The 27345-nt window shown below is 35.9% G+C and overlaps 1 protein-coding gene across 8 annotated transcripts in view; it reads right to left on the bottom strand.

Moving 5' to 3' along the window:
* LOC140845013 (uncharacterized protein C2orf66-like) overlaps positions 1-27345 on the bottom strand; it is an 80151-nt gene that overhangs the window by 2834 nt on the left and 49972 nt on the right. Inside the window, exons 2-6 of one of the 8 annotated variants that reach the window (XM_073218466.1) lie at positions 12587-12794; positions 7226-7273; positions 6643-6756; positions 1813-1850; positions 1103-1234 (exon numbers count right to left, since the gene is read on the bottom strand). In XM_073218466.1, the coding sequence (XP_073074567.1) occupies positions 1103-1234; positions 1813-1850; positions 6643-6727 (255 nt within the window). In that variant the 5' untranslated portion in view covers positions 6728-6756; positions 7226-7273; positions 12587-12794. The other 7 variants (XM_073218470.1, XM_073218463.1, XM_073218465.1 and 4 more) reach the window with 7 other exon arrangements.

The following is a 27345-nucleotide window of genomic DNA, read 5'->3' on the forward strand; positions in this document are numbered from 1 at the left end:
TATCATGCCTTCTTTCTGACATTTCAGCCCTAAGCAAGGTAATTCACCATTCTTGTGGAAATCAAGGGAGGTATATCACCTACTTAGTAGCACCATGGTCAAAGGGGTCTTTGCTAGCACCTCTGAGTACTGAAGCCAGAGATTAAATCGACCACCGCAGTGATCAGAGCTCGGCGCACCCTCTCTGAAGGGTGGGGACGTCCCAGTCTGTCTTCGGCTACAGTTTCTTTTCAGACCTGGGTTTTCCTGCTTTCCTTTAGGAAAAGGTTTTACAAAAAACACATAAAATGTTCCGTGGTTGGAGGAGAATAATGATTCCATTTTCATCCATGGCACAAAGACCCCTGAGAATGACATCTCCATGCTTCTTCAGGGGTAACAGTGAACCCGTTTGTCTAACGGTTTGCACAGAAGCTGTGCAAAAGGCTATTTGATTGTTTTAATCCTATGTTGTTATAGTTCACATAATTTTCTTTGAGAAACTATGTTTGGAAATTATGTTAGTATGTTTATTGAACTTAACATATTTTCTCTGAGAGAAACTATGCTTTGAAATAGTAATGTTAGTATGTTTATTGAACTTAGCATATTTTTAAAAGAGAATTTTTACTGATGTCTTTACGGTTTTCTTCTTAGACAGCCTTATGTTGAAAATAATGTCTACCAAAGACTACCAAAGGTCAACTTTCAGTTTTTGCAATTGAGCTTTGCATGTGTTGGTTGTATGAGAATCTGTTTTATTATCAATTCAATCTAAGCTATGCAAAAAGCAATTTCCTCTTGATTTTGTATATGTATCAGAAACTAAGTCTATAAAATCAGTGTGTTCTCTAAGATCATTTGCAAATGTAATGTGCTGTGTGTGTGTAAGATCCTTTCTAAATATATGTTTGTTCTCCTTACAGAAACAAATGTAAATTGGCCAGAGGAACAATAGGACACCGGCCACTACGCTAGCAAGACCCTCACATGTCCTGCTGAAGAATCTTCCCAGAGCTTGGCAGCCTCCTCTCCACTGTGGTCCAGCAGAGTGCAGTGTGCATAAACCCAGAGAGGGGCCTGTTCCGCTCTGCCTCTCAGCTGTCCCTGACTATGTTCTTACCAGATCTCGGTTTCTGGGGTTGTTGCGGGGCTTCCATTTCTCTTCGTTTCTCAGCATGGCTCCGTGACCAAGCCCGAGTAGTGCCAGGCCAACACACAGCAGCAGGAATGCTTTGGGCATGGCGGAATGAAGCTGAGCAAGAGCAAGGACGAGGGAAATATCGGCAGTCAGAGAGGGAGAGAAGAGAGAGGAGAGGAGAGAAAAGGAGAGAGGAGAAGAGGGGAGCAAAAACAGAAAAGAGAAAGAAGAAACATTTTTAAAAGACAGACAATGGAGAAGTAGTGTATCAGTTCACCCTAATTTTGCAGACTTGTTTTTCTCCGGATTCATCTGCATATGAAGCCCCCCAGATACAGCTGATTAGCTTAAAAGAGTCCACGAGGAAGAAAATGTTACATAGTGATACACAAAGCAATTATGAATACAACCTACAAAGTCTAAGTATGGCTTTTCATCTTTGAAAAAATGCACTTTGTGGTCTCCAAAGAAAATGCACTTCATAAAAAAGAACAAGCAAACAAATCTTAAGTTACTCATAAATGTTAAGACAGTAGTCTCCAAAGAGAAAGAAAAATATATACCCCAAACCGAGAAATGCGCTGTACACACATCTGAGACAGACACAGACCACACTGGCCTAAGTAGAGATTGTCTCCCACCCCAAGGCATGAAATGGAAATGAAATACACAGAAGGGCTAATAAAACTTACCAGGTTTGGGCTTTGGCTGGTCCTGGTTGGTACCCCACCTACAATCAGTAAGGCAATCACGGCTACTTATAACCAGTGGACCGGTTGCAGGTAGGTGTCTCTGACGTGAGCAGGCGCAGTTCAAAAATAATGATTCCATTTTCATCCATGGCACAAAGACCCTTGAGAATCACTACTTCATGCTTCTTCAGGGGTAACAGTGAACCTGTTTGTCTTATAAATACAGCAACCTCTCCTCCAACCACGGAACATTTTATGTGTTTTTTATAAAATACACAGGCACTTCCATGCAGCCAAGTGGCTTTCTACTTTTTCACTTTCAAAAGACGGTGTATATACAGCAGCTAGGAATGTGATGAGGATTATCCCTCCTAATAGAATGTTCGTTTGCAAATATCGGCTTCTCAAATTAACAGCATTTTTTGAATAGGAAATTCTACTCCAAGAGACAAAATTGCTTTTTGTGACCTACACCTTATATTTGTTCTGAGAATCTCAGGAAGCTTGGCAAGTTTTCAATAGTGGCACAGTTTATCATAATACCCCTTCAAAATAGAGCAAAAAGATAGCACGTGTTTCATGGAAAAAAGCAGCATCCTCTTGCTGAATAAATGCTATCTGTAGAAAATGGTAGGGTTGAGAAATTGAACTCGATGAGTTACAAAGTTGCTTTGGTACCAGTAATTCAGAACAATCCAGGAAAAGCTCTTTGTGAGAAGGCTAGTAATCTAGACTGGAGATTGTCTGGCTATTAACTCTCTAGAAATTGTCTAGTCTCAGTCTTTCTATCTTGACTTTGAGCAAGTCACTATGACCTTCATTTGTTCGTTTCTTTGTTCATTTTACAAATTTTTATTGACTTCCTACTACTTGCCAGGTACTGCACTAGGCTTTGAGGATAACATGGTAAGAATAATAAATATAGGCCCTACCTTCATTGAACTGACAGATTAGTGGCAATATAGACAATCAAAACACATAAACAATTTATAAAACAAATATAAGTGATATAAATATTATAAATCCAAATGATAATTTCTATGAAGAGAAAGTAGGGTCTATAAGAGTGTAAGAAGGGGGATTTGATTTGGTCTCAGGGGTCAGGAGAGCTTCTATGAAGAAGTAACCTTACATCTGATAGATGAGTGGGAGTTACCAAGGGAGTACAGAGGGGGAAGAAGTTCAAGCAAGGTGAACAACTGTGCTAGACCCTGTGGCTGAAAGGAACATGGCACATTAAAGCAACTGAAGGTAAATTAGCACGCCGGGAATAGAGGGAGCAGGGGGTAGCCTGCTGCGAAATGGGGCTGGTCAGGGGTCAGATTATGATCTTTCTGCTGCAAGTAATGCTCACTGATTGAAGGGTTTTAAGTGTACTAGATCCTATGGGAGGCAGGGCTAAGGGGAAGAGAATTTCCAGACCAATTCCCAGGGCTCAGGATTATGCAGTTGAGTGGAGTACATGCCTTTAGCTGAGAAATCAAACACTGGCATGGAGTGAGGGTCAGGAGTTCCAGATGGAGCACTGAGTTTGAGGAGCTTCTGAGATCTCCAGGTGGGGATGGAGAGTGTATATCAGGATACCCAGGTCTGGGTTCAGAGGGGAGGGGTGGGAAGGAAATGTAAATATGGGATTGTTAGCATATGAATGGGTGAGAGTACCTCAGTACAAATTAGCAAAGGAGAAGAAAAAGTGGCCTAGGAGTTGGCTTTGAGAAATTTTAACCAGTAACAGCCATATACAAGAATCTATACAAAAGAGACACTGGAGGTACGGGGGAAACCAGGAAAGTATGGAAGCAAAGGAAAGAAGTGTTTCTAGAAGGGACAAATTGGGTAAAATGAGACTGAAAAGGGCCCATGGAGCCTTAGAGTTGTTTTGGTTGATGGAGGTGAAAGATTGGAAGTGAGGGATGGAGGGGAAAGAAAGAGAGTGGGGACACCAAGCTCTTGAGAAGTTTAGCTGTGAAGAGGGAGTAAGAAGGAAGCAGCTGGAGAGGTCAGTGGAATCATTGTTTTTAATGTGAGAGACTTGAGTTTGTTTAAATATCAGTAGTTAATTGAGTAAATGAGTACCCTGGAATATCATTACTTCAACTCTCCTTAAACTCCAGAGTTTGAAGTTACGGGATGTAATAATATGTATTAAATTGTTAAGTGAGATTATAGCCAAGTCACTACACTACAAACTCCTTAGACAAGGCTCATCTCTGCATTCCCAGTGCCGAGCACTGAACCCGATAAATAGACAATGCACTTTTTAAATGGGAAAGACTGAATAAATTGGAATAAGACTTGCAAAGCCATTTATCTATAAATAAGTCATAGCTTTAGCTATGTTTGTATAACAACACAGCACATTTGTTTGACCTCTTAAGAGCTCCCCATTTTAAGAAATATTTAGAGTTTTTCAAGGGCTCAGTGGACCAACACACATATTATAACCTTGTTACTAAAACTTGTTTCCCTAATTGTTAAAATAAATTACATATTTCTAAAATTTTGGTTTTAAAACCTTTGTGTCTTAATATTATATCTCTTTTGAAGAGCAGAATGTATTATTGAGAGAGCTGATGATATTTTCTTCAGACTCTGTATCAACACAACATTCAGTAGATGTGTTGCAATTTATTGTTCAGTGATTTCAATCAACAGAGAAGAAAATAAAATAAGGATAGCTCAGGTTCCCAAACCATCAGTTTCTGGTCCAAATTATTCCATTTGGTCTCTTCATTAAATAGAACATTTGTAAAAGTAGCAGTTGGGATAGTCTGAGCAAAAAGACTCTTCCACACCCAGAGGCATCAGAATGAAGGGTTTTGCTGGCATTTCTCAATTAGAATTTGACAGGAAAATAGAGTACTCAGGACAGGGCGACTAACAGAAGAAAGTCAATAAATATGTGCTCACTGAATTATAAACTTAAATTAGAAATTCAAACATAATGGTAAAGGTGAGGAAAGGGCACTCAGTGAAGAGGCTATTCTGGGAGGCAGAGAGAAACTTTAAAACTGTCTCTGTTGGACTATATAACATTTTCAAACCCTTCCTGTCTCTATTAGGAAAAAAAAAGAAGAAGAGCCGATAGAGCTAGTTAGGTACATCACGAACAGCGATGAGAATTTGACGTCCTTTTCTTTCCCCAGGTTTGAGTAAGCGAAAGGGAAACTTATTGTTTTAGATTGCTTCCTCAGTGATGACGAGAACTGCAGAAAAGTTGCTAAGATGATTAATAGAGTGAGCCAGGCAGCGTTCTGCTCATAGCAGTCACATCTGCTTTTTGTGGCAATGGGATGAATTCAGCTTGAGAGTAGGCTAAAGAGAAGGGGGGATAAAAGACATAGGTCTCTGCCAAGCACAGAGCAGAGGCAAAGAGCCCTGGCTCAGCGGACCCTCAGTGACCACAATGGATGGGAGAGGAGAGGCTGACCCCTCATATCATGAGGCCACACAAAGCTTCCAGATCCCATGAGCCACTGAAACCACTGGAATTGAATTCCCTCTCTCCCCCAGGGATGACAAAGCAGTTTAAAAAAAAAATTCCCATGACATTCTTGAACATGTCTACAATATGGTCAACCACTTGTCCCTTTTCCCAGTGACAATGCAGTGGGAGTATCTCCAATTATAGAGTTGACCCTCAGAATTCTCTAGTTATTCATCATGTAGAAATTTCTTTTATTATTAGCTGTCTTCCGTCTAAAAAATACTATCCTCTTGTTTAAATGCTATCCTTTTGTTTAAAAATGCTGTTCTCTTGCTTTGAAATGTTTTAAAAATGCTGAAGGGCATATTAAAGATGAAAAAATATCTCCCACTGTTTAAAACATGTTACGTATGTTTTTACTTCTTAGGGCCAGAGTGTGAGCCAATTCTAGAAGCCTAGATGCGTAAAGGAAGAAAGACAAGGTCTAGGTGGGGTGGCTATCCTTCCCTGAGAGAGTTTGGCCTCAGGCTGGCCTCAGCCTCTGCTTTCATCAGGCCTTCGCTGTCATCAGCTGGGACCTGGGAGTGGCCTTTCCTTCTCCCATGGTCCCTCCTCTGGCCTGTTTCCTCCCTGCCACCAGCCTTCCTGAGAAACATGCGCTAGTCAGAGAGGGGCAGCCAGCACACGTACTGTTCAGTCCTGTCCTAAATTTAAGCTATTTCTCCTACAAGTACGATGGGGGTGCAGAGGCAACAAAAAGCATGATAGTCATACTTGATCTGAAGCCAGCTCAGAGAAAACAAAGCAAGAAAATGGACATCCAGATTGACACCCTGACTGAGGTATAAACCAAACTGTCTCGACCTGGATTTGAGCAACAGTTTCCCAATTCCCCGTTATGTCAGGCCATTTTGGTATCTCCAAAAGTCATAATAAAGGAGTGAAGGATTACTCCTAAAATATAGACTCCTACATCACTTCCTTTGGCTTTGCAAACAGCTTTTCAGCAGGCAGTCTGCTTTTATAGCAGAGCGCCTGAGGTGGTCCACAACATCTTTGGCTTTGCAACTGACTCTGGAGCAGACAACAGGAAGACAAGGTCGCACTGATAAGGCAAAGCTTACTGGCATCCCTCCCACCTCTAGGGGCTTCTTGATGCCAGAATGATAAAGTCTAAGCTCTTGCGGATGATAAAAACGCCAGTCGTACCCTCCCAGCCATTTGACCTCGCCAGTGACCACCACCCACACTTCTACCTTCGTGCCTTTGACCTTGTGGTTGCTTCTGCCTGGAATGCCTTCTCTGACTCCTGTGTGCCTTCAGAACGCCCTGCCCTTCAAGGATCACCTCAAATATCACTTCTGAGGAAAAAGAAGCCACTTAGTCACTTCAATGGCTCTTACCTTGCTGAATTAGGATCTGCTTCCACGTGTCTCTTCGTCCCCCACACGGACTTCCTGAAGTAGGCACCAGGTCTTTTTTCATCATCTTCTTCTTCAGAACTTGGCATATAATGCCTGGCATAGAATTTATATGGCATAATATATATACATAGAGAGGCATATCACAGATGTTCATGGAATTAATAATTCTTCAGGTAAAATCTGAGCTTAGATTCTTAAAATGCTCTTTTGAAATTTGAGCTTTGTTATATTTTTATTTTGTATTGTTCATCCAAAGATTTACATACTGTCATATTTTAACAAAGAGGGAAGAGAAAACTGTAGGTGGACAATAAATATTTGATTTGACTTGAATATTCAAATGAACCAGTCAAATGTAAGTTAATAGCAATCTAGCTGCTGTACACAAAGCAATGGAGATTGCAGGGAATGTGGCAATTTTATGACCACACACCCCTTTCTATTTAAATTGTTTTGGAGGGGAGGCTGCAAGCCAAGGAATCTGGGCAGTCACCAGAAGCTGGAAGAGGAAAGGAACAGATTCTTCCTTAGAGTTTCCAGAGGGAGTGAATCCTGCACCCACCTTGATCTTGGCTCAGTGATGCTAATTTCAGATGTCCGGCTTCCAGAACTGTGAAAGAATAAAGTTTTGTGTTAGCCGCCCACTTCTTGGTAACTAACATACAGGAAACTGAGACAAGGAATAGCAAGATGTCAGGTCAACCATGCAGGAAAAAGACCCGTAACTCTCTACAATTTCTTTAGCTTCTACTGAAAGCATTGAGCCATGTCTAGACTTAGAAGCTGGATCTGAGTTCTTTATTCCCTTGTGAGAAAGGTGGAGCTTCTTCGGTCATCCAATTCGTAACACAAAATGGATTTAGGCTGAAATGTCTATTACGAACCTGAGGTTTTATGTGAGTAAAATTATACTAATTTTTTTTAATACAAAAGGGATGAGAAAAGGTTCCATTTTAAACTATTAAGTTAGGTATGACCCTATCGATGAGTCACATAATTTTGTAAAGGACCACATATTTTAACCCATTAATAAAATTATTTAAGTGTCTGGAAGAAACGCCATTCTTAAAATGTTACATAAAGTTCCAGACACAAAATTTGTATGATAAAAAGAGTAGTTTCAGAGAAGAAAAAAATTGAGGACAATTCAGATGGGTATTTCTTTGGATATTTTGGGGCATAGTGGGGAAATGCTTTTCTTTCTTAGTGCTATTTATCAATTGTGAACTCTGAAATACAGCTAGTGAGCTTTTATCCTTAAAAAAAAAAAATCAACAGAATTCCCTCAAAAAACAAAACCAAAATCAGCTCCCCACCAAAAAAAAAACCAAAAAAGAAAAAAAACAATGGTTAATTCCCAGTATTCTGGGAGCTCTTTCATACTTCAGGTGTATAAAATGTTATTCCATTAAACAAACAGAAGAGCAGACCTTTACCCTTTCCCTTCAGAAGTACATTCTGTGAGTCTGGCCCAGGGAAAACTCATGAGAAATCTCAGAGCAGAGATGATGCCATCTTCATGCTCCAACAGTAATGTGCTCCCAGGTGGCAGCGGGGACCTTCTAGGCTTCTGCAAAGAACATCACCTGTTGACTTCTGTTTTTAAAATTCCACTTTTAAAATTGGCTTTTTGAGGTTTTATGACTGAGTTGTACAAGTGTCGTATGTAGTCTGAAAACAAATCCATCATCAGGAATATGGTTCTGTCTGTGATTTGCCTGTAAATTTTCTTAATGGTGTCTTTTGATAAGCAGAAGTCTTTAGTTGCAATGAAGTATGACTTACCAATTTTTAAAATCATTCCTTTTTTATTCTGCCTAATTACCTTGAACTGCCATCATGTCACAATGTAGTCTCCTATATTTTCTTCTAGAGGCTTCATAGTTCAGTTTTTACATTTAGATTTATGAGTCATCTCAAATTAGTCTTTGTGCATGATGTGAGGAAGGGTCCAGGTTTATTTATGTTTTTCCATATGAGTATTTAGTCATTCCAGCACTATATGTTGAAAAGATCTTTCTTTTCCCATTGGAGTGTTTTGGCACCATTCTTGAAAATCAGATGACTATAAAACGTTGGATCTATTTTTTAACACTTTGTTCTGCTCCACTGCTGTACGTATGTATCTGTCCTTCTGCCTTTTCCACACTGCCTTTGATTACCTTAGCCTTACAGTAGGCTTGAAATCAAGTAGTGTGAGTCTTTTTCAAAGTTGTTGTGACTATTCAAAACTGTTCACTTCTCCATATAAATTATAGAATCAGCATGTAGATTTTTAGAAAAATAGCATGCTGGGATTTTGACTGAGATTGCATTTAGTCTACATATCATATTGGAGAAAAATGGCATCCTGAAAATAGTGAGCCTTCCAACCAATGAATATTATATCTCACTTAAGGCTTTAATGGAATTTATATAAAATTGGAATTTATATAAAAATAGAACTTTTATAAATTCTAACACATAAAAATTAAAGAGAACAGAATCATGCAAGTCCATGCCCTTACTGCTCAGCTTCAACAATTAACACCACATCGGCAATTTTGTTATGGACATAATTGTTTTTGTTAAATCTGGATTTTGGACTACCTTGGGCCATTGTTACTATCATTCATTCAGAAAAATATTTAACACATTTCTACCATGTAAAACACACATTGCTAAGTGTGGGAATGCAAAGAGGTATATGGAAAGGGATGTGATCACTGCCTGGGAGGCACAGACAATCTATTTGGAGAGGCAGCATGGTGTGGTGGAAAGAACTGCAGAACCAAACTTAACTATGTTCAAAACTTGTCTCCGCCATTCTCTTGGGCAATTACTTAATCTCTCTGCACCTCAGTTTCCTCATATGTGAAGTAATCCAACTTTGCAGTGTTGTTGAAAGAATTAGAAATGATATATATAAAGGGGCTGCACAGTACCTGACAAATAAACGTTAAATAAATGTCACTATTAAGAACTGCACATAAAGAGCATACAAGATCTAATTTGATGACTCCCATATGGAACTATGGCAGCTAGAAGTAGGAACAGGATCAGTCCTGACTGTGGCAACTGGCGTCTTTTCATGGAGAAAATTTTGATAACAGAGATATGGCCAGAAGAAGTTACTGAACAAGGATAAAGAAGTAGCAAAAGGGAGGAGATACTCAAAATAAATGTAGGAGCTCAGTTGGCTTGTGTGGCAGACTCTGCTTGTTGCTTCTTTTTATCACTTTTGCTATGGACTGAATTGTGTCCCCTCAAAATTCGTATGTTGAAGTCCTAGCCTCCAATCTTTGGCACATTGATTTTGGACTTTCAAGCCTCCATAACTTTGAGAAATAAATTTCTGTTGTGTAAACTATCCAGTCCATAGTATTCTGTTATAGCAGCCCAAGCAGACTAACATACATTTGTTTCTTAGACATTGTTTAGCATATCAACATATCCAACTTGAAAACTTGCTTCCACAGCTTCCCTTGCATTTCTTCGTGACCATGTGATATCATTCTGGCCAATGAGCCACCAATGGAAGTCCCTGAGGGTCGGAAAGGGACAAAAGAGAGAGCATCCTTCCCAAATAAAAGGCAGAGCTCCTTTTGTGCCTTCCCTCTCCTTCCTCCTGGAATGGAAATATATTAGCCACCATTTTATTTTGAAAGCCACACATTAAGGATGGAAAATTAATTGGATAGGAGCTTTGGTTCTTGATGATTTCTTGGAGACTTACCCTGGACCTTCTGCTTCGAGATTTGATTGAGCAATTGTCAGGTTTTCTGTTTCTTGCAATCTAGTCCTAACTGTGTGGGGAGGAGATATCTTTGGAAAATGGTAGGGAAGAAGACTGGAAATGTAGATTGGTCAAAATGTCAAAGAGTTTGGACTGTATCTTACAGAACATGCAGGTAGATTACAAAGTTTTGGAAGAGTGATAATGCTAAATTGCTGTGTAAAAAATGATTAATGGGAATATGTAATATGCATGATAGAAGGGAAGTGGGTGAGCTAGGAAAGGGGAATCATTCATGAAACTGCTATAAAATTTGAAATACTAGTAATGACGGTCTAAACTAGGGTGGGAGCCAGAAAGGAGTGAACCAATGCAAGGGTGACCCTGAAGTGCTGGGCTCCCTAGGCTTACCAATTAATTGGACATGACAGGCAAAAGGAGATTATTAAAATGAGTGGATTTTCACCCTGTGTAATTGGGAGGATTTCATAGGAATTTGAAAACTAAAAAGAATTGCTAATTAGGGATCAAGAGAAATTATAAAGTTAAATTTCAACAGTGAATTGAAACTGAGTTTGTCTAGTTTGGAGAAAACTAGAGACTGGAGAGCTAGGAAAGCACCTATCATTTTTGAGCACTTTGTATGTCAGGTGCATTTGTTCCATTATTCCACTTAATCCACCTGCTAGGTTTGTAAGGTAATATTACTAGCCATAACTTATGGATAAGGAGTCCTAGCGAAGCTAAATATAGTGCCATTGACTCAGACATTAAGACACGGAACTAAGGGAGCAAGGCTGACTGACTTGGTGAGTCATCCACCCAGAATAGATCACTGAAGTCACACAGTTAAGAGAAATCTCTGAGGGAAAGTATAGCAGAAGTAAAAGGAAGGCTGGGGAAGATCATTGGGAAAAAAATTTTTTTTCAAAGCAAGAGGAATAACTAGTATGGTCAGAAAAGATTTTGACAGAGTAGCAAGTGAACTAGTATTGATTACTACATATTGCAGGTCTTCAGGAAGAACTCTATTTCTGTGCCAATCTGGTTTGAATTCTACTTTAAGCAAATTGCTTCATTTCTTTAACACTATTTCCTTTCTTGTAATGTGATGATAATAATCCTCTCTTTAAGGACTTTTGTGGAGAATGAAATGAGAAGCTGAATGTGAATGTGTCTGGCACTGACTCTGGTACAGCAGATACTCAATGAATGTCTGCTAAAAGGATAAAGCACAGGTGACAAGGCAGTCTATACACACCCTGTATGGTCTGGAATGTCTATTAAAAGAAATTACTTACAATTCTTAGTTTTCTTACTTTTTGTCTCTTTTCCTTCAAAATTGAAGTACGGCATGTATGTCTGACAAAAAGTTCCAGTTTGTTGCACTTTAGCACCTAAAGATCTTACTGCATCACGGTCAGACTAGAACAATTTGAACTTTTAAAAATAATTTAAAACTGTAAGGTATTGCATTAAGCTGAAAAAAGAACAAAATGGAGACTCAGAAAACCCACTCTGCACACTCTCCTTTGTAGTTATAGAACGTAAGATCTTGGGGATAGTGAAAATTAAGATAGGCCATTGGCTGGCAGCATCTTAAGACATTTTAATTGTCTCCATATCTTCCACCTCATGGGAGTCAGGTAAGGTGCCAGGCCAAATCTAACTCAGAGGCTTACCTACCAAATCCAATTAGTTGCTAAGCCTAGGGAGCCCAGCACTTTAGGGTCACCCTTGCATTGGTTCACAACTTTCTGGTTCCCACCCGAGTTTAGACCATTATTACTAGTATTTCAAATTTTACAGCAGTTTTGTAAATGATCCCCTTCTCCTACCTCAACTACTTCCCTTCTATCCTGCATATTACATTATTAATACTTTTCTGAACACAAAGACTTAACAAACTTCAGTATTAGAACTCCCAAATGATGGCTCTACCAGTTTTTCCTACCCACCCTACCCAAAAATTCACAGCTGGAGGATTGTTAAGTCATGACACTAAATTGTCCTACTCACTTCATTTGGTCATTAAAGGCTTCCAACAGTAATGCCAGGAGAATGAGAGGCCTTATTTCTGTACCCCATGAAGACTACCAGGGAAACAATGCTTCATGAATATTTTCATGTTTCTGCATGGTGTGGTTTCCTGAGCAAAGGAAACTGCATGCTATGAAGATAATGTCTCCTTTCCACAGAAACACTTACCTTCAGTGCTCTGCTTCCTTTTGCCTCCTGGTTGGTGGAGCCACGTGTTTACATTTTATGGGGAGACGAAACCTGCAGCTATGTTTACATTCCAAAGCATTGTAAAACATCTGAGAGCAAAGGCATCTCTTTCTCTCTCAGGAGGGTAGGAGAGCAGCATGTAGCTTTGTAAAAAAATTCCCAGATTCACAATCTTGGGGTTCCTCTCCTGTGGTTCAATATCAAACAAAAAGCCCCTTTTGCACATGCATGGGTCACCTGGCCATTCTCACACTGCCCTCAAGGAGGAAGAATGGGGTAAGGGGAACTGATGTGATTACTGCTATAAGAAATAATAGTCTGTTCCTCCTCCCCAAACCTCATTTTTGCTTTTGGGTTAATATAAGTAAATATGGATATTGGAAACCTATCAAAGACAGCCTCAAAAGGTTACAAAAATATTAACTAAGTCTGCATTCTAATGGTGTGCCAAACCACATTTTGGGATGTGGAAGGAAAACGTACTTCCTTTTCATGTGCTTAACCTAATATACTGATGTATTAAAATTTTATACATGGATTGATACCAGTGTCCTCATACACACAGTCTTTATCACAACTGGCCACACATAGTATGTGGAATATAGTCTGAGAAGAGTAGAAATTCGACAGCCTGTAGGAGGCAGACAGGGCACCCCAGTAGTTTATTCATTCACTTGTTCACTTTAAGCATATCATAACATTGTATTGTATGTTAGATGGTTAAAGGATTCATGGATTAAATCATTAAATATATATTATTCATATACTTAAATGTATAAGTTATATATACATTTTATGTATATTTACATACAATAATATATATAATACATGTTATTTAGTTGTAACTAACATAACTATTGTAATCTATTAAAATAAGCCGCTTAAAACTGCTCCTAACAAGAAACTACTCCTTTCAACAGAGTTGAAGATAATGCCAGTAATGCAAGCACAAACCAACAAAAGAAAACGCCAGTGCTGACACTTCTACCCTTTTGTCAGGCTCATCAGGAATTAAAAACAGTAATTTAATCGGATCTGACAAGAAGTTACTCCTTTCTACAAAAGCCCTGAATAATTAAGGCAATCTTGAGAAAATAGAACAAAGCAGGAGTATCATGCTCCTGGACTTATAACTATGCTACTAAGCTACATTAATCAAAGCAGTATATGATACTAGAACAAAAACAGACTCATAGAGCAATGGAATAGAATACGGAGCCCAGAAATAAACCCTTCTATGCTTCTATGGTCAACTAATTTATTACAATGGAGGCAAGAAGATACAATGGGGAAAAGACAATCTCTTCAATAAATGGTATTGGGCAACTAGACAGCTACATGCAAAAGAACAAAACCGGACCGCTTTCTTACACCATACACAAAAATAAACTCAAAACTGAATAGACTTAATATATGACCTGAAATCATAAAACTCTTAGACAAAAAATAGGAAGTAAGCTTTTGATATTGATCTTAGTGCTAATTCCTTGCATCTGTCTCTGCAGACAAGGAAAACAAAAGCAAAAAAGAGAAAAGGAAAAAAGCAAGCAAGCAAATGCGACTGACTACATTCAACTAAATAGCTTTTGCACACAGAAAGAAACCATCAACAAAATGAAAAGGCAACCAACTAAATAGGAGAAGATATTCACAAATGATGTATCCAATAAGGGGGTTAACATACACAATATATAAAGAACTCATGTAACTCAATATTTTTTTAAAAAAACAATCTGATTAAAAAATGATCAGAGGATGTTAAACAGTCAATTATCAAAAAGAAGGACATTCTTCTATGGCCAACAGATACATGAAAAGGATAGTCAACTTCAGTAACCACCAGGGCACTGCAAATCAAAACCACAGTGAGATATCACCTCACACCAGCCAGAGTGGCTACTATCAACAAAACAAGAAATAACAAGTTTGGCAGGGACGTGGAAAAAAGGGAACCCTTGTATTACTGTTGGTGGGATTGTAAATTGGTGTCAGCCACTACAGAAAACAGTAAGGAGCTACTTCAAAAAATTAAAAAAACAAAACAAACAAACAAAAATTGATCCAGCAATTCTACTTTTGGGTATTTTTCTGAAGAAAATGAAAACACTAACAGGAAAAGACATATGCACCCCTATGTTCATTGCAGTATTATTTACAATAATCAGGATAGGCGAAGCAACCCTTAAGTTCATTGATAGATTAATGGATAAATGGGTTTTTATTACTCAGCTATAAAAAAAGAATGAATCTTGCCATTTGTGACAACATGGATGTTCCTAGAGGGGCATTATGGCTAAATGAAATGAGTCAGACAGAAACACAAATACCCTAGGATTCCATTTATATGTGGAATCTAAAAAACAAAGAAACAAAGAAAATGAAATAGAAATAGACTCATAGACACCGAGAATAAACTGATGGCTGCCAGAGGAGAGTGGGGTAGGAGGGAAGGATGAAATAGGTGAAGGGAATTAAGAAGTACAATCTCCCAGTTATATAATAAATAAGACACTGGGACATAATATACAGTATAGGGAATATAGTCAATTATATTGTGACAATTTTGTATGTCAGATGGTAACTAGATTGTGGTGACCATTTCATAATGTATATAGAATCACTATGCTGTACACCTGAACTAATACAATATTGTATGTCAATTATTCTTCAATAATAAAAGTTACTCTTCATTAAAAATTAAGATTATTTTAAAAATCAATTTAAATTCACTATTGCTCTAAATATATTTTCTGCCTTGAGTTATTAGCTATTGCTATTATGAAGCTATTATAATTAGGAAGGCATTAAAATATATCATGTCTAAATTTCCTATTTAGTATAGGAATAGTATTAGTATAGTACTGGTATGTTTATTGGGGGAAAGTTTAAACATTTTTTTAATGGTAGGGTGTGCCATCAAAAAAGTTTGGGGATCATGGTCCCAAACAGGCACATTTCCTATTTCAGTAATCTGTGGATCTGTAATTTATAAATGTAACTGAATTTTTTATTAATTCTATTTAAAAATAAGAACAAAGACTTTTAAATGCAGTGAATGTTACACATCTGTAATTTAAAACGCAACCATATTACATACTTTTTTTCTAAAAAGTTTAAACCAAATTCCTTTCATCTTTTTTCTCCAGCACATCAAAACCTCTTACAGACTCCCTCCTCTCCCTTCCACCCCAATGTTACATCACCTTTTAAATCTCAACAATCTCTTTAATGCCCATGATATGAAATGCTGTTATTTACTGAAGCCAGGGAATGAGGAGAATAAATCATCAGGTTTCCTCTTCAAGCATCTTTTAATTAAATCTTTGCAGTTCCAGAGTGAAGAGGCCTTTTGTTTCAGTTGAATCCTTATATTCCAACCCTTAGATCATTTCAGCTTTATTTCTCATAATCTTCTATAGTCCTTTCCTGATCAGAATTGCACAATTATTAAAGGTAAAAGGCTTGTTGATTCTTTTTTGTTGAGTATGTGTTAATATGAACATACCTTAACACATACTTAACAAATATGTTACTTAACAAATATTTGATACTTAAGGATACACTGATTTACATACACGAATAGTCAAAATGAGCACATACCTGACAAATCTGATGCTTTCTTTCACCGTACACTGTGATATAAGCACTTAGAAAGTATATGAAGTTTAACTCTTTCTCCAAACATATTCAAGAGAAGCAAATCACTAGAAGCATTTTTGAAAGCTCAATTTTATATAAATTTCTTGAGTTAGAACCACAACTCTTGACCTATACCTGGTATGAAATTTTATCTATTAAGTACAATAAGATGCTTCCATTTACTTGATAAGGCAAACTAATACACTTTCCTTAATTTCAAGTCATATCCGCCATATCCAAATTCTGACTGTTCAAAATGAACAAGAACAAAACTATCTTTAATCAAAATCATACACATGTACACATGCAAAACAACTTAGGAACTGGAGACTGTTTTCTTCTTTCTAAAAGCTGTTTAAAATTCAAAGAACTGAGAGACTTTTCCTTCACTAAACATTTTATATTTATCAGCTCTTTCAATTAAAACTAGGGTTTAAAATATTATGTAAGGATAGCAATTATGAAAAAGACTTCAGTTCCTTATTATGCATGGTAAGACTTCTAAAATGGCACCCAAGATTCTTATGCTCTAGTGTACACACCTTGTATCATCCATGCCCCTTGAATGTGGGTGTAATTTGTGAGTATGATAGGATTATGATTGTTACTTTACACAGCCAAAAAGATTTTGCAGATGTAATTAAGGTTGACCTCGAGTTAACCTAAAGGGAAGTTATCTCAGGAGATCTGAGCTACTCACAGACTTTTAAATCTGGGACTAAAGGTCAGTAACAGAGAAAAATGTGAAAGAGTCCTCCTGCCAGTCTTGAAGGAGCAAAATGCAATATTGTGGAGGGCCCGGCCGCAGAGAATGGCACACGAAGCTCAGAAAAGAACAGCCCCAGGAAAAGAACCTCAGCTGTTGACAACCTGAGTGAGTCTGAGGTAGGACAGAAGTCCTGGCTTGATTTCCAAAGTGGGATTCTGAACAGAGAACCCAGTTGGTCTTGCCCAGACTTCTGACTTGAGAATTGTAAGTAAATAAAGTGTGTTGTTAAATTTGTAATTTGTTATGTAGCAATAAAAATATATAAATATTATAGAAAGGGAGTGAAGATGAGGAGGGAGTTGAAAAATGTGAGAAAAACTAGTGGGAAAGACCTATGCGGCTTTCATGTTGCATACTCCAGTGGCAGTTTTGTTAGTAAGCTAATAGCCAGACATGCACTTGGAGGGGGAAGAGGGCCTTCAGCCACTGTTTACATTCAGTTGGATGCTTGTTTACATTCTAAACATTCCATGTAAACTCTTCTCCTGGGATGTGAGGAGTAGGAATATAGATGATAGACCAGCCAAAACTGACAGTTTCAACATGGAGTTGACCCTGACTGCACCTCAAAATACATTATATGCTCATTAGCCTACTAAACATCACTTACCTCCATGACAATTCCAAGGCAGACCATCTAAGGACGAAAAGAGGGCACCACCTTATCGTCCTTAAATCCCCTCTCTATTCTGAAAAACCACCCGTCTTGATGAATACCCACCCCTTGCTTAAACTCTAGCTATAAGACCACCCAACCTGAACTCCACCAGGTTGCTCTCTGGAGCACGACTGCACTCCCTCTTTGAGTACGTACTTTTGCTCTACTCAACTACTTTTTGCTTGTAACTGCTTGTCCTGCTCATGAATTCTTTCCTGGTCAATCAAGAACCTTCTTCCAGGTTGAGGTCTCACCTAGCATACAGGGAGATCTCCCCAGATTGGATTTACTGGCAACAGTTTCAAGATAATCCTGTAAGTATCCAAATAAAATATTAAAGCTTGTAGCTGTATTACTTCTCATCTTTTAACATTTATTTTTGGGTATATTTAATAATGTATAGAATATTAATACATGCAGTTTGTAACTGTTCATACATTTAGAGATGATGACTAAAATGGCTTCAAAAACACTTCTAATCAACATGTAAGAAAGAAGACACTTGTCCTTCAAAAGCTGCCCTACCCCATTTTACTCCTTTCATCCATTTTATAATAAAGTTTAGATTATGTAGTGGCCTTTTTGGCATCTAATAATCCTAAAGACAATTTCTAGTTGCTTTTAGGAGCCCTGCAAATTAAAATTACTGACTGAAGCAAAGTTTGAGGCTTATTATTTGGGGTACTTGTTTAAACAGAATCCCAGGTTTCCTCCCCACAGATCAAATTTAGTAGTTCTAGGGTGACCTGGGAATCTGTCTACAAAAAAATATCTAAATCATCCTCATTCTTATGTAATTTGAGAAACTGAGTACCTAAGAATTAACATCACGTTAGCGTAAGGAAAGTGGAAAGCATGGTCTCTGGGAGAAACCTATATTTGGGAGAGAAAGTATAAAATGCCTTAAAATAGAATGTGAACCATGAAATGTCCATACAAATGCATGCTGAAAGCTACAAAATACCAAGTTGGTAAATACTAGAATTTATCTTATTCTCAACATTTACCTGAGCTGTATCTTGTTTATCATGCCACATGCTTAGGCATTCAAATTTCTGAAATGCTAAACATGCTGCAAAGAAATAACTAAGTTTTATTTTACTTCAAATGGTATTGTGGTGAGTATGTGACTGGAAAGCAATCTCTGAACATGTCCTTGTTCACCAAATTAATTGTTGAACATTGAGAACACCAGATTATGACAATTAAAAAGACAGCACCAAAAGTTGCTACACATTAATACCTGAGCAGAGGCTGAAGGCAAATATTCACCTATTAAACCTTACACCCATAATGCTGAAACACATTAAAACATTCACAACACTACAGAATAAAACAGCACTTTCTGTGAATTACAACCAGTTAAATGTAATGTTAACTATATCATACAAAAATACACACAAAGTCACACATAATGTGTATTTAGTACACTGTACATTATACAAAGTACTGGAGAAGATCATGCATGTTTAAATGGAAAAATCTGCAAGGTGACAATCATTTTTCAGTATATGCTATACGACAAGTTCCTTTGCGCTGTTAAGTATTGCTACTATGCACTGCATTTTCTAGATGAGAACAAAATGGTCAATTTGCGAATAAATGATTACTGAGTCTATCTCAGCATAACACATAGTTTGCCCTCTATAAACTTTTAACTATAATATAAAAGATGATACAGGTTGACAGCCATATATTTCATATTATTACATACCTTTGCTCAAATTATTTCTATCTCAGTTTGACCATGCTTTAAAGAAAGACATGTTTTCTTTCTACATATTTTTAGAGAAACCTTTATTTTTGTCTTTGGGTGAGGTAGTGGAGGTGAAATTAGAAATAAGAAATGTGTTGCTTTTATGTTCAAAATTGCAATTGAAAAATATTCAAGAAATTCTGAGTATACAGAAACATGGGCATCTTTTAGCACAGACCATGAATGTCCTGTGAATGGAATAATTTGTTTTAATGGATACTATATCCATTATTTCAAATAAGCACAATACAAATACAAGTCTTTACATTAAAATATACCTAGAGTCAGTTCTCTTGATCTTAAAAATAATTAGAAAGAAAAAAAAAGAGAGAGAGAGAAGGTGAACATTAAAAATATACTACATGAATCAGTTTATTACTGAAAAATCATATCGGGTAAATAACTTTATTTGATATGTAATACAAGCTTCAGTGATCTGAGGAAAAATAAGTATAGGTCTCAGTACTTATAGACAGAAATAAATTCATGTCTTTGATTATTCCTTAGAAAGAAAACAAAATTACATTTGAAGATTCATTTTTCCATGTATAATAATTTCAGAACTGAAGTGCCACCACCTTCTCCTAAAATTAACTATGTTTTCAGAAATTTTAGCCAAACTTAATTTTCTACATCCATGAAATATAATTCAATTTTAATTCAAAATGAGAACTCTATAATTAAGGGAGGCCTTTAGAGCATATACAGAGTATATACATATAAATACTAAGAGAAATATTTTAAACTTTTACTTCACCAACTTCAGAGAAAAGGATTTGGGGCCAATTTGAGAAGACCACCCATAATAAAACATAGAGTTATAAAATTGTAGGGCATTCCTTCATTTTAAGGCACAGTCTGTTTTAGCCCAAACAACTGTAAGTTCAAGGTCACAGTGATAATATGCATTCAATTTTGGTCTGGTTTCACATGGGTACACTGCTACATTTATATAGTTAGTCATAAGTTTAAGAAACTGTAATATGATCACTTCAAAATAACATATTTAAGTCACTTATATATTTTTTAAAGTAAATAAGTAAGCCATACAATTTCCTAATTTATGTACACTAAACACTGGAGTTTCCTCCCCCTCCACAGTGGAGGAAAAGATGGTTATTTCTACCAATATTCCAACAAATATATATTTGACTATGTTTAGAAAGTATGGTTATGTTAAATACAGCATCTCCTACTTGGGATAAAACTATTTAGCACAAAAACAAACTCAGCTCAGAAAATAATGTTCACTGAATTTTTAAGTCTGTATATCATCTCTACTAATATTACGCAGTCCTCACCTGAAAATAGATAAACTGTCTTTAATTCAAGGCCAAACATTTTAATATTTGGCTTTCTCTGCTGCCTCTTTACTTCCAAGCTTACTTATGTAAACTGCGTTAACAGTGCTGGTCAGAGAAGCAGTTAAGTGACATTAAGTGGTACGAAAAACTACAATATGAGGACTGAAATTCCCTTTGAGAATTTCTACACGGAGAAATTAAAGAATTTCAACCAGATAAACAGTTTCTGGGTCTGTCATAATTTTACTTTTCTCTAATGAGTATACCACAATATCAATGTTAACACTTTAGCATTAACATCTTGATTGCTTTATATTTTCCTTTAAGATATGCATTTAAAAATGTTTAGTTTGTTGTACTATATGTTAGGTTCTAGTGCATAATCTTCCCGTGAAATACCTGATGTATAAAGGGACTGAAAGGAAATATATAGAAAATTAAACATTTATTAGTAAACTGCATTATATAAATGACAGACACCATTACTAAAAGTGTTCTGTGCAACAAAATTAAAATTTTACATCAGAAAGAATCTGAAGCATTACTTCAAATGATTACTTTAATTAAGGAAAGATAATTATTAGATAAACTAATTTTTTAATAATAAAATCAGAGAACATTATTCAGGAAATCAGATATACTATGGTATAAACTGTACATATTTTTAAAGAAAAATTTGGGTGTGGAATATAAATTTTGATGAATTACACATTTAATTTCCTAGATGAAAAATACTGAAAAGATTATTTTTATTTTAATTCCAATATGCTAAGAAATGTTCATTGGCACAAATATCTGGAGGTATTTTAGTTTCATTTAGCTTTGGTGGCAAAGTATGCTTTGCTAACCATATGAAGAGTTATATTTTCCAATGTAGAGTTTTATGCTAAAAACAATTCAAATGTGTTTTTTCTTCCTAAAAAAGGGATGTAAAAAGTTCAATATGAAACAAAACAAGTGCAACATGAATTACAAAATATGCCTATCATTTAGGTTTTGGAAGAGTTAATAGTTCTATGCTTTGTCTATAAATCCTTTACTACAACATTACTATTATATAAATACAAAAACCAAAATTAAAAAAAATAGCATATGAACTTTACAAAAATGGCTACTTTCTGACTTCCTAAACTAAGATTAGGATTCAAATACGCAAACAAATTTACACTAATCAAAACACATCAACAGATAGCTTTTCATAAGTGTTCAAAGTTACAATATACAGAATCAGTACAGAATACTTATGATTCATATATATCAAGTCCTATACAAAGCCATCAAAAATTAACTGGTTACTTGGTATTCAAAACATAGTCATTTTTGTGAGCATAACATGCCAAGCACTTTTAGAAAGTACTTGATTTAAAAATTTTCAACCGTAGACAATGTAATCAAGATATAGCTTAGAATACTAACTTTTGAAAGACATGTTTTCAATTCAAGTTTACTGTTACATTGATACTATTAATGAAATAACAGTCTATTTTCAAAACTTTATTCCATTTTAAAACTAAGTTATTAATAATATAAAACTCAGTCTTCTGTATTCATAATATATCACAAAAATGTGAATTCTTGAGCATTTATAGTACATTTATTCAGATCTGATTACTGACCTATCTTTTCTTACCTTATTACCAATCTTACTAAAAGTAAAGAACGGGAGTAGCCTCAAAGACTTTCTATTTTCTCACTCTGTTAAAACGTATTGTACAAAAGTGCATGAATAATATATATAAATAAAAGTTCATTACAGAATGTGAAATAGCATGCTTTGTTCAAAAAGACTGGGATAAAATTTCAGTTCCCAATCATCTCACTATTTTGAAAAAGTATCAACTACATTTACCTTGTGTTGCAAGGAAGTTTTCTGTCTAGGTATAATTTCACAATACAAAGATACTTTTATTGCTTCCTGAGGAGTGTGCCATGTTCTCCAAATTGACTTCCCCCACAAAACTTCACAAGATATCTTGTTTCCTATGGTATGTAAGCTTATAAATCTAAACACTGAAAAAACAAAAAATGCTGATGAGAAATAATCAACTAATGGCCACTCATAGAAGGTATCAAAACATTAAATTTTTCCCAAATGATTTTAATAACAAGTTACTCAAATTGCAAATGCAGTAAAGTTTTCATTAAGCCTCAAAAATAAAGCATGACATTCCACTAATTTAAGCCTAATGCCGAGTGAAAATACAGGGCAATTGAATTATCTGCACATTCAGGAATGAGCCCTAGTTTTCATCTCATAATCTTTGTGTTTCCCCATTTTCCCCAGAGTTTTCAAGAACTAACCTGGAAATTAAGTTTTACCTCCTTTTTTTTTCCCTGATAATCTTCTGCAACAAGTGTTCATGAGTGGTAAAGTGCAATGAATATACTATGCTTTATGTAAGTGAAAATCTTAAGAGTTGAGAAAAGTATAGGAACTAGATAATGAACAAATCAGATAATCTGCCTCATATTAAGTATATGTTTGCAGTGGAAATGTGTGCCATCTGCATGAGTGATAGGATAATCAACAACAAACATTACTAGGCCTACCATAATTCTTCATTTTTTTCCCTACCATGTAGTCATGTAGATATAATAGCGTAGCTCAATCAAGAAAAGGCGTTCCATTATATACAAATAAATTTATCTGCCCAAAACGTGAAAAAAAGATGCATCAATTCAGCCTCAAAATCAATGTTAGACAGGCACAAGTGTTTTTTTTTAACCACTGCTTTAAATATTTTCATTCTGATGACAACCAAGAAAAGAGCAGAACCTGCTTAATTTCTGGCATGAAAAATATCCAGAAAAAAAGAGCATTAATGATTTTCACCATACTATCAGCTCCAAATTATAATACTAGTAACTAGTAAAAATACTAGTAACTTTTCAAAACACTAAAAGTACTGAGTGTTTTTCCTATCCTATCTAGTCTATATTTGATCTAGTTACTAATAATAGGGTCCAGGGATAATTTTCATAAGCAAAAAACATACTTAAAATTCAACAAATTCTAAATAAAAATGTAACAAAACTCTGAATTAGATAATACATAACTGCCAAAAAATAATTCCATTTTTTAGTAACATTGCTAACTAATAAAGCTGTGTTCTTTTACCAGCTAATGTAGATTGTAAACATAATAGAAACAATTTATAAAGACAAAAGGACTTTCCTTTTCTCAAGTGATAGAAACATCTCACTATTCTTCAGACAGAGTCTACTTTTCTTCTTTGGTAGTTTTTTGGGTTTAAAGTGCATCAGGACTTGATGAAGACCCTGTGAAAATGTTAGTGCATAACACACACATATATATATATATGTGCTATACACTAATGTGTGTCTATATGTCTGTACATTTATGTATATAATGGCAAAAGACTCAACTTACTGTTGTTTATAAAATACTTAATTAGAATCTTTTTTGCAGTCCTAAAATAAAGTATTTTGTTGGAATAAGTAAGACTTCAGGACTTGATAACCACATTCACATTAAAATATTCTAGTAAGAATTAGTGTACCTAGTTTGCTGCTTTAAAAAGCTAATATACTACTCACAAATGAAAAAAGTTTAGCTTGTTACATTTTATTCACTAGCAGTACTAACCAGGAGAATTTAGATCACATAAACACAATGCTGTCAATAGAAGGCTGTCAACAGAAGAGCCAAATTAATGAGTTTTTTCAAGTTCTTGCTGTATAAAGGTCTAAGTTCAAATTCAGAAATAAATGACACATTTAACCTATAACTTGAAATACGATTACAATATCAGTGAAAAAACAAAAGATAGCCCATGTATAAAAATTGTTTATGGGTACATGTATAGTTAATCACAGGCAGATGCATCATCCTTATTTAAATATGTATGTGATATGCCATGGGACAAGTGTATAATCTAACAAATATGCTTTCTTTTCAGGTACTGAACACACAAGCATTTTGTATTTGTTCCTTTTGCTACTTCTCTCAAATAAACAAGAGCCTGGTATGCCTGCCATGTCCACTATGAGGTTATCACTTCCCTTTAATGGTCTCAGTGTAAGTGAAAATATGAATACTGAACAATACGTATGAAGTTGGGAAAGATAGCAAAAGGAATCAAATGGATTTACCTTTAGGTGATAGCAAGACCCTCTTCAACTGATGCCAAAACAACACGGACTTGAGGAACTACTGATAAGTGGGGTCAGTAAAGTGGGGATAACCCACTATGGGCAAAACAGCTGAGAGGTTATAATGGAATCCATATGCAACAGCAGATGAAATGAACCTGGTATTCTAGGACATCCCTGGGTACTAACAAGGACAAAATTTACAGGTACAACTGTGAAATTACTAGAACTTAAGAACTCAAGAGGTTTGGGTATTTACAGCATACACATCTAAAGGAAGAGCTCTATAAGCCAAGTATACCTCAGCTTGTTTATTCGATCTTAAGGCAAAGATACCTCACTCCATTACCTACTTTCTACTCTTCTGTAGCTAAAAATGAGAGGAAATTGGAAATGAAATAGAAATATTATTACTTTTTCTGTCAAACAGCAATCATTTTGGCAAATTAAGATTCCATTGTTACACCTAACAGCTGAAAAGCCTCCAATATATTCAGGTGTTTATATTTATGCTATTAACGGAACAATTTGTCTACTGTTATTCCATTAATAGTATAATTTTAAATATCAAATGTGGTACTGCACTTCATCATGTTGACTTTCCACATTAGACAAAAATATGCAAACCTAGAGTTTTTTCTGACAACTGGAATTCAGTTAACAAACCATCATGACCTGGGGCTCTTTTGGCAACCATGGTGTCAATGAATTAAATAAAATGGCATAGATTGAACAACTGAACTGCTCCAATGCAAGTAAGTAAATATCTATGAAAAGTTTCTTTACATTTAACAACAGATCTCTACAATGGTCTGCTGATATTCACCAAGACCATAAAATAAGATTTGCATTTAAAAAGTACTAGAAAATTTCATTAAGTTTTGAATTTGAATTATGTTTCCACCCATTAATTAGTCTTGCTTCAGTTACCAAGAAAACATGTCGCCTTAGAATTTAAAGTTGTATTTTTAGAGATGTAAAAAAAGAGAAAAAGATCTACTTAGTTCATTGTGGCTGCCAAAAGTTGACCAGACTCTTCAGGCTATTTCATTTGTGAGAAACCAAAAGTTGCAAATTTCATCAGTCTTTAAGACTGATTTCTCAGTATGTATACTGAAATAGCAAATACAAAGTAACCACTTTTCAGAAGAAATTTTTATGAAATAAGCAGAATGCCTGAGGGGAGATTACAAACTGCCACATTTACTGACTGTGTAGAAGATCACTGCCATGGCCAGTCAGCAGATTCGTTGATGTGAAGAGGAATCCTCAAAGACAGTGGCCACTATATCCTTTTACTAATTTTTCAAAAATGACTAGTACACAGATGACACACCACGAAACAAAACCATGCTTCAACTACTTTCCTCAAGCATTACAAAACTAATTTCCTATTTTCAATACTGTAAAAATAGACTTGTCTTCTCCAAAGGATCTTGCTGTCCACATTGATGATGTGTTCATCTTATTACTGACTCTAAAGGCTTAAATCATCTTTAGCATTCCTTAAATCCAATTTACATGAAGTTGCATAATGCACGGAGTAAAAGAGGAATGAAGACAAAGCATGGAACCCTGTATAAATGTGCTGACCCAAAAGCGATCACACCAACAGCCAGTGGAAGTGGAAATTGTTAAGTAATCTTCAGCAATTTACTGTTAAGAGACAGAGAAATGTACATTACTATGTAAAATACATGGTGAGCAAAAACAGAATATGTTGATCTTTTATACAGTTTTGTGAAAGTGTTCTAAGTGATTTTAAATGAAGTAATTTTTCATATAATGAACATAACTGTCCATACTTAAAAAAAAATCAATACAAACAAGCCATATTTTGGAAAGAGAGAAATATTCCTAATTAAGTAAATAACCAATTTTGCTTAATCTTTAAAATTTTAACAACATAAAAAGACTAACTCAGAACTCAGTGCCGCCAAGACACACCTGCAACAGCTCACCTGAAAGAGCTGTTAGTAGTGAAGGTGATTACTTGTCAGTATGTGGCCAAGGAAGCTGAAAACCTTCTGCAGGTCACGTAGCATTTTAGTAAATGAGTAAAGAAAGACAAAACGCATATACACAACATTTAGTGAAGAAAATAACCCAGGAATGTGTTATGTAAAGAGATTCACTTCAGTGTCTTATAAATTTACCATGTATGAAATCATCATTTTTTAAATCTTTAACATTCAGCATAAGCATGTGCGCCTTTTGTATCTGTAACTCTGTGCTCATAAAGCCCTGGTAACCAAGGAACCATATTGTGACTTCACACAGAATCCTGTTAGGGTTCTACCCCTGAGCATGCTGGTAAACCGGGCCTTTGTGAGATAGGCTCTTCTACAGGGAGTTTGATTCAAAGTGTGTTTCTTCACTAGGACATATTTTACAGTGCGATTTCTTCATTCTAAAAGCAAAGGAATACATTTCCAAGCATATTTTCCACTGCGGTTTCATTTAGCACATTGTGTTGTTTCTCCTAGTAAAAGGGGAACT

Source organism: Manis javanica, chromosome 12 (genome assembly GCF_040802235.1).
Source record: "Manis javanica isolate MJ-LG chromosome 12, MJ_LKY, whole genome shotgun sequence".
Classification (NCBI taxonomy): Eukaryota; Metazoa; Chordata; class Mammalia; order Pholidota; family Manidae; genus Manis; species Manis javanica.